The sequence below is a fragment of the Phaethon aethereus genome (assembly GCF_964289735.1).
Source record: "Phaethon aethereus genome assembly, chromosome: 12".
NCBI lineage: Eukaryota > Metazoa > Chordata > Aves > Phaethontiformes > Phaethontidae > Phaethon > Phaethon aethereus.
In genome coordinates, this window is record NC_138588.1 from 2,296,419 (window position 1) to 2,304,680 (window position 8,262).

The 8,262-nt window shown below is 62.0% G+C and overlaps 1 protein-coding gene across 1 annotated transcript in view; it reads right to left on the bottom strand.

Annotated features, from left to right (window-relative positions):
- The window catches only part of SMAD6 (SMAD family member 6), a gene marked incomplete at its 3' end in the record, with an annotated part of 44,997 nt that extends 37,381 nt beyond the window's left edge, over positions 1 to 7,616 (bottom strand). Inside the window, exons 1-3 of the mRNA XM_082005023.1 lie at positions 5,636 to 7,616; positions 3,234 to 3,290; positions 1,330 to 1,407 (exon numbers count right to left, since the gene is read on the bottom strand). Coding sequence (XP_081861149.1) covers positions 1,330 to 1,407; positions 3,234 to 3,290; positions 5,636 to 6,446 — 946 coding nt within the window. The 5' untranslated portion in view covers positions 6,447 to 7,616. The remainder of the gene's footprint in view (positions 1 to 1,329; positions 1,408 to 3,233; positions 3,291 to 5,635) is intronic.
- Positions 7,617 to 8,262: the final 646 nt, after the last annotated feature.

Here is an 8,262-nt window from a genome sequence, read left to right on the forward strand (position 1 = left end):
TTATAGCACAGCCCTGAACGATCCAACTCCTGGCTATCAATTGTTCCCCTGCTATGGACACTTGGCAGCACAACAAAAGCAACGCCGGGCCGGCACGCTGGATTCGGCACGCGGCGGCACCGCGGCAAAACCGACCGCGGCAGGAGAACCTTAAAGGAGAGGGAGAAGGGAAAACTGCCCGCCATGCCATGGTGCCACGCTCTTTAAACGCTCCTGAAAGTGCGGCGGAGTCGGACTCGGCTTAAACACCCCAAGGAAGCCGCAGGTCTCACCAAACCGGCCACAAACCCTTGCAGGCGGAGGACAGAAGAGAAAAGCTGCGGCTAACGCACCAGCACCCCGAGGGTCCCCTCCACCACCGCTGACCTACAGCATCCCCCAGAGCGAGCAGCAAGCCCCATCCACGTGCTCAGCGATCCGGCAACCCGGCACCGAGGCGCCCAAGCCCTACCCCACCGCAAAGCCCACCCCAACCGCCGAAGGAGGCGCACGGGGCTTCACCGGGACGAAGGTTCGTCCATCTTCATCTCAGCTCTCATCATCAACCAGGTCATTTCTCACACAGAAATTAAACCTGGTCCTACAGACAGGTCCCTCCTGCCATCCACGGAGTCAGCCCCCAGCCTGGGACGGGACACCGAAGGGAAGGACGCGAAACGATCACCGCAGCCCGAGCCCAACGCCAAGCATGCGAAAGCCCAAGCTCTCTGCCCGCTTGCAGGCAGAACCACCCCGGCCCTTACCGAGCACCATTAAATGAACGAAAGGTTGCAGGGGTGGGGCAGAGCAAAAACCAGGACTTAATTAAGCAAAGCTTTGTTCGGGAGCTTCAATGGCATCGCAGCCGGGAGCCCTGCTCATGAAAGCAGGGCTCGCACCGTAGGGCCAGGACCCAACAGGTAACACAAGCTGGACGGACGCAGAAGAACCGCCACGAAGCAGCGTTGTTGGAAGTGGCCTCATCGCTCCCGCCACGAGAACAGCGACGGCGTACAGCCCTGCCCCACGCCAGCCCACGACCCCGGGGCTTGGGCGAGGTCTAGGTGGCTTCCACAGGGGACACGCGTGGCCCCGCGGCCACCTCCCAAATGTCCCCGCTTGTCCCAGCACGCTCATCCCGCAAACAGCATCTCATCACAGACAACAAGTGGAGCGCAGATGTCTTTGAACAACCAACTCAAACAGCTCCTCTTTTTTGTTTCCTTTTTTTCGCACCAAGAATATAAACCACCAGCAGCAGCACAACCCCGTCTCCTCCTGCTGTCCTGCCCCAGCCACGAGCTCCACGGCGCAGACCGCGCGTGCGGGAAGGCGCAAACATCTGCCAACCTGAGAAGTCTCCGGGCGTGATGTTGGGTGAGTTTGTAGCCTCTGTTTCAGTGTAAGACAACGTGGAATCTGATAGATCTGGGGGGGAAGAAAAAAAGAAAAGGTAAAAAAGAAGCCTCTTCAGTCCTCCTGCGTTTGCAAGCGCTACGTGAGCACCCGTGGCTCTCTTATTTCCCGTCACCAGCCCACCTCTCCCCAAGAGAAACTCTCCACCGGGCCAGAAAGCAGCGATTAACTTTGTACGTCTACCATGCAAATGCAAAGTCTGAATTGCTTCGACCACAAAAATAACTGCAGTTAAGTTGATCAAACAAGTAGGAACTTGGTGCTTACTGGATAAAGTTACATTAAGCCTCTAAACAATTCATAGTTACTATACTTAATTATCACCATTAAAATTCTTGAAGCTGTTTATTCTTGCTTCCTTCCTTCCTTCCTCTTTGCTGAAGCGAAGGAAACTTTGTTTTAACAAGTTAAGAGTCTTTGTTATTCTCTCTTGCTTACACCCCTCTAATTAAGTGCTCAACTGTTTGCTCACAGATTAACTATTACTTTTCCAATCAAACAAGCCAGTGAAGCAAATTTCAATCCCTGGCTGTTGTTTTAAGAAAGTCACGTGTCGCTCACTATCATCTCTCCCTGCAGCACAAGCAGTTTCTAAAGGGAATTAACTTGGAAGGGGGAGCGCAGGGAGGGACAACTCCTTTTTCCTTTCATACCTAACAAAAAAAAATTAAAAAAAAAAAAAACAAAAACGTTAAAACACCTGTGACCAGCGAGTTTTGCTTTGCAGGATGCTCGGGTCACTGCCCCATGTCACAGACCGGCCACAGGGATGAAGGAGCGGTCCCTCCGACAGGCGCGCGCGCCCCGGGTGCGCGAGCGGCTGCGTCGCAGGCAGGCTGCAGGCAGCTGCCAGGCCTGGCAGGGCAGGGACTCACCTTTGGCATGGGGCAGCTCCCGCCTTCCCCCGGCGCTGGGTGGGACAGGCAGGCAGGCCGTCCCGCTCCTACCGCCCTGGCAAACCACGCCTGTCTCCCTGCCACCTCCCCGTCCCTGCCCGACCGGAGCCAAAGCAGCTCGCCTCCATCATCACCCGCTGGGCACGTCAGAGCCACCGACCACGGGACCAAGGCAGAAATCCCACACTCCCAACGCGGCCACCGTTGCGCCGATCCCGGCCAGAAACCCAAGAGGGACGTGGGATTCCTCCCTTCCCTCCCGTGTCTTCGCTTCCCATTTACTTGGGCGAGATGCAGGCGCTGAGACAGGATGGGCAGGATGCAGCAACGCCAGTTCAAAGCATCTCCAAGCCAACGCGCACCACGCAGGAGCGGGCTCCGCGGCCGCGATGTGCCGGGCTCTCCAGCAGCCTACCCACCCAAGCTGCTTTCACTCGCCTCTTCTAAAAAGCTTTTATAATTCATCACGAAAAGTGAAAAACCATTCAGAAATTATACAGTGCCGCGTTTCAAAGAGTTTACATCTCATTTCAATAAGGAGAGGAAGGGTAATAGCCGGTTCCTCCACGGCGCTGCGCAGCCGGGGCCGTAGGGAAATGGCACCCAGGAGCTCCGGCCCCCCCTCCGCTCCGTCATCCCGCAGATTACACACGCAGACAATACATGGCGTCTGGTACCCTTTCATTACGCCTTCATTAAAAATAGCGCTTCATATTATTTTGGAAAATATGCATGTGCCTACACGGCAATTTGGTATGATAAACTGACATCCATTTACTTCTTAAAACCCGTCAGCTGATGCTTGCTCAGAAATAATGAGCAGCCATAAAATCCCGACTTGTTGGCTTTTGCCTGACGTGCCACATAGGGATGTCTTAGAACCGACACCAGGACTGCACCATGAAAGAGCTGCCGGGAGATCAAAAGAGAGAAAACACGTACCCAGTGGCTTTTGCTCATCATTAGGAGACAGCCGAGAGTAGGGAGGTGGTGGAGACTCTGGAAAAACAAAACTTTGTGTTAGTGCTGCATTCAATTAGCGAAACCCTCGTGCTTTCTCTTTCAGGGTAGGAGCTCTTCCAAGGTTATAAACACCCAACGGAAGACTCGGGGAAAACCCAACTTGGAAGCAACTCAAGACCAAGAGTTTTCCAAATCTTTGAAGAATGGGGGTTCCACCTTGGCCTTCCAAAGCAGGCTTTACTACTGAAAATACTGCGGGTCCTCCCCTACCCCCTGCCAGCCCTGTACCCCTGCCTGGGCACCCACAACCTGAAGCACACAAAATGGCACGCTGCTCCCAAAGAATGATGCTTTCATCATCTGCGTTGGGAGATGACCCTCCAACCATGGCTCAAACACACACCCACTTAACAAGAGCTCCCCGAAAGCACTGCAAGGACTGAAAAAGGGCGTCGGGTGATGAAAAGACACTCCTCTTGGCACATGAAGCCTGACACCAGGGGCCAGGCTGGCTTCAGCCAACAAGCCACCGAAGTAACTTGGGTCCATCCCAACAAACCCCTCAGCACACAAGTGGCTCAACAGCAGAGGCCTCCCGTGATCCCGCTCGGCCCCTCCTGCCCCGCTCACCCCAACGCCCCTTCAGCAAAGCTCCCAAGCACACGCTCGGCTTTAAGCAGCGGCACATCCGCTGTCACGCGCTGAAAGTTAAGCAAGCCCTTAGAAGCACTTTGCTGAATCAGGTCACCTAACTGGCTCTTGCCGTCCTTGTAAGAGTTAAGACCACGCGAAAGGCTGACGAAGGTCAACTTTGTGTGCTGGCTAAGAGGCTTTTTTCTTTTCCCTGCTGAATTATGGCAGTGATGCGTTTCTTGAATTAGAACTTGCTAAAATTGAGGAGCGTGCAGCCGACTGGGCTATGCCACGGCACCGGCGCAGAGCAGACACCGACTTCAGTGAGAAATTGTACTGGAAAGTCAATGGCATCCCATTGACCCCGCACTACTGAAACAAGGGCGCGCTCCCGAGTTCCCACACGGATCCAAAAACAAGGTACTCAGCCCAACCACTGCAGCTCAGCTTGGGGTAGTTCACGAAGAACCACCTCAGCATCCCCCGTGCGATGGCTCCGGGATGGCTGGCGGTCATTTATTGCCTCTAAGAAAAGGTTCCTCACCCCCCCTAACCGAGCTGCACAGCAGCAAGATGCTCTTCTCACAGGGCACTTAAGAGTCTCCAAATAAAAAATAACGGCTCCAACGTCCCAAACTGGATGGGACAGCCCGACCCGCGCCACACGCATCAGGCTGGCCCCACGCCAGAGCCAGACCTGCTGCCACAGGGGACTTCTTCGAAGCACGAAGGCGTTTTCATGCCGCTCAGCTACGTCACCGGGCGGCAAACACCAGCGTGGATGGTCTCTGCAGGGGACCACGCAAACTCTTGTGAAAAAGGGCACGGAGGCACTTCCCGGGCGCCTGCCACCGTCCCCAGCAGGTGGGACCCTGGCACAGTCACCCACTAGCAAAGTGACAAGGAGGCACTCGATGAAAGCCCTGCTCGCTGCGACTCCCCGCACAGGGCTTGCGGCCACACGCCAACTACCGCTGCTCGGTTCTAAAATAAAGGCACGGTTCTTACAAGTGCACATCTGAAGAAAAAAAAAGTTGCTTCTCCAGCCTCTAGCAATGTTTGGGGGAAGCACGCCCAGCGCAGAAGTTCCTTTCAAAGAAGTGATGCAAAGGGAGGCAGGATCCCGGATTGCAAAATAAATATTAAATAAAATAAATTAAAGCTCTTGCCAAGAAAGGGACTGTCAGCAGGAGGCTGGTGTCCTCCAAGATCCCTCTGCCCACGGGGGAAAAAAAAAATTTAAAAAAAAAAAAAAAAGGAAAAGCGCGAGAAACGCGTGAGCTCCAGCTCCCCCGACTCCCACGCGGGTTCGGCGTTCCCTCGTGGCCCGGGCATCCCCCGCAGCCCCCTCCCGGCCCTGCGGCTTTAAGCCGGCGGCGGTAATTGCCCGGCTCCCGGCCGCTCCGATAAACAGCGAGCCAGGCTGGCGCCAGCAGCAGGCAAACTGCGTATTATCGCCCCTCGGCACCCACATGGCAGGGGGGCCTCGGCGGGACGGGGGGAAACAAACAAAGAAACCGTGTTTTTTTTCAAAAAAAGGACTTTTTAAGCACAACGGAGAACCGTTCCCGGCTGGGGAGGGGGAATGACGGCCCGGGCAGGGAGACCCCGGCCAGGCGCATCCCGGCCGGGCATCCCCGCTGCCCACGAGGGCTGAAAGAAACCGAGGAAGGGGCCAGGAGCCCAAACTCCCAAATCGGGGGCTAAGAAAGACCCCGACCGCCCCCCCACCCCACCCCGCTCCTCACCTGGCCCACAGAGGCGGCTGAAGTGGTAGGGGTTGCAGCAGACGGTGGGTCCGTCGGCGACACCGAAGCTCTGGCACTCGCAGAGGGGCTTCAGCTCGGCGGGGTGCTGCAGGTCGGGCCAGCGGAAGAGCTTGCCCAGCAGCAGGTGGGGGGGCGCCGCCTGGCCCCCCAGGCGCAGCTCGGTGCGGGCCACCAGCACGCAGCCGCCGGGCATGCCCCCGCGGGACTCCACCGCCTCCAGCAGACTGTCCAGCGAGCGCTCCTTCAACCGCTTCAGCAGCGAGTAGGTGACGGCCTTCAGCTCCTGCTCCAGCAGCAGCAGCCGCGACCGCGCCTCCCGGCCCCGCCGCTCCGGGGAGCCGCCGTCGGCCGCGCCGTCGGGGCTGAGGGTGGCGGCGGCGGCGAGGGCGCTGGCGGCGGCGGGGGGCGGCGGCGGCGGGGGGCCGCCCGGCTCCCGCTCCTTGAAGAGGCAGCAGGTCACCGTCCGGCCGTCGCTCTCCGGCGCCCGCCGTGGGCTCGTCCCCTCCCGCCGCGGCGGGACGCGGAGCCGGGCCCCGCGCCGCTCCGCCATGGGGTCCCCGCCGGGCGCCGCCTCGCCCGCCGCCCCGCCGCGCCGCTCCTCCGCCTCCCGCAGCAGGCTGCGCGCTACCGCGCGGATCTCAGCCGAAGGGTTTTTCTCCGGGATCTTGCAGCTACCGGTGGCTCCGAGGTCGTGGCCGCTCCTGGCGCTCCCATCTCCGCCGTCCCTGTCCGGAATGACGCGGCTCCTCCAAAGTCGCCGCACCAGCCCTGAGCGTTTGGACCTGAACATACGACACGCGGGCGGCCGGGGGTCGCGTCGCTCTCCGCCGCCACCCCCCTCCTCCTCCGCCGCCTCCTCCTCCTCCGCGGGGCTCCTCGCTCCGCCGCCGGCTTTATCTCATCTCAGACCCGCCGCCCTCGCAGCCTTGCCCGCAGCCCCCGGCGCGGCCGTCCGCTTCCCCGCGGCCCTGCCCAGCGAATCGCCGACGGCCCCGCGGCGGGGCCGCACCATGGGGGGGGCGGCGGGGAGGGAGCGCCGCGCGGGCATAGACGGCGCCGCGGGGGCTGCGCCGACGCCCGCGGAGGTGCGGGGCCGCTCCCGTGGCGGCGCTGGGGCTCGGGCGCGCCGCGCCGTGCCCTACATCGGCTGCCAGCGGGCGGGCGGGCGGGGAGCGGCGGGACGGGGCCGGGGAGAGCCCGGGGCAGCGCTCGGGCAGGCTCCACCGTACAACGGGGGAGGAGGCGGGGAGTGCCCCGGCGCGGGGGTGCCGCCCGGCGGGGAACTGGCGCCGGGTCCGCGCTCGGAGGTATCGCTTCCCTTCGGCCAAAAATAGTAAAAAAAAAAAAAAAAAAAAAAAAAATTAATGAAAAAAAAAATCAGGAAAGCTAAAAAGCAACAGCAGAGCCCAGAGCCGAGGCCGGTGTCAGCACGTGAGTTGTTGTACGTATCCCAGAGGCGCGGCCGCAGCTCCCGCGGTCGGGGGCGCGGCGCGGTGCGGTCCCGCTCCCGCGCCCGGCGGGTCCCCGCGCTCCCTGCGCGCGGCTGCCGGCGCCGCCTCCGCGCTCGCTCGCTCGCGCCCGCCCGCCCTCGCTGGCTTTTGTGTGGCTGGGGCGCGCGCGCAGGGCCCCTCGCGAGCGGCGGCGCGATTGGCTGCCGCCCATCATGTGCCAGTCTAGACGCTTTGGCGGCTCCGCGCGGCACCGGGCGTTGCGCAAACACCGGCTCAAGTTTCCGAACTCTTAAAGGGACACGCGCCCCCATGCCCCCCTCACCAACCGGGCGTTTGGAGGGGGAGCCCCCCCCAGCAGCTCCGAGGAGGCGCCCTCTGCCCCTCTACACCCCCCCGCCCCCCGCGCTTCCCCTTCCCCGGCGGGGACCGGGGAAGGGCGGAAGGGGGGTGGGGAGGGCCGCCCCGCCGCGGCCGCCTGGGGGAAAGTAGGTCAGGGCGGCGCGGCGGCGGCGCGGGGGTTAAGGCCGCTCCCCCCCGCCGGAGCCGCCGCGGCGGGACACACCCCCGCGATGTATCAACTTGTCCGCCGTGGCAAAAGTTCAGGCTCGACGTGCGCCCATTGGCCCGCCGCCGCGTGACGCGTGGTGCCGCCACCGCCCATTGGTCCGGACGCCACGCCGGCAACGCCCCCCCCTCCCCGCCTCCCTCCCCGCGGCGCAGCGCGGCGTGCCCGTGAATGAAAGACATTCCGCGCGCCGCGCCGCGCGGGGTCCCTGTGCCCGCCGCCGCGGGGGCCCGGGCGGCGTGTCCCGGACGCGGCCCCGCGGGGGGGCAGCCCCGTGGGGGCGGTGCGGCGCCGCGTCCCGCCCCACGCGGCCGGGTGGGAACGGCGGCGGCGGAGGGAGCGTGCCGCTGGGGAGCTGCCTGTGGGGCTGGGACACCCCCCCCCCGTATAAATAAAGCCCCCCTAAACCAGCGGTTTTTCTTGCTGACGCCTCAGCGGGAGTTCAGGCGGCCCCACTCTCCCGCGCGGAGATTCCACGGGCACATCAGCCATTGCCACGGGGGAGAAGCGGCTTCAGCAGCCGGGCCGTTTCCGCGGGGGGGGGGCTCTGCGCACCCCCACCCACATCAGCGCCGTGGGGCGGGGGGGGG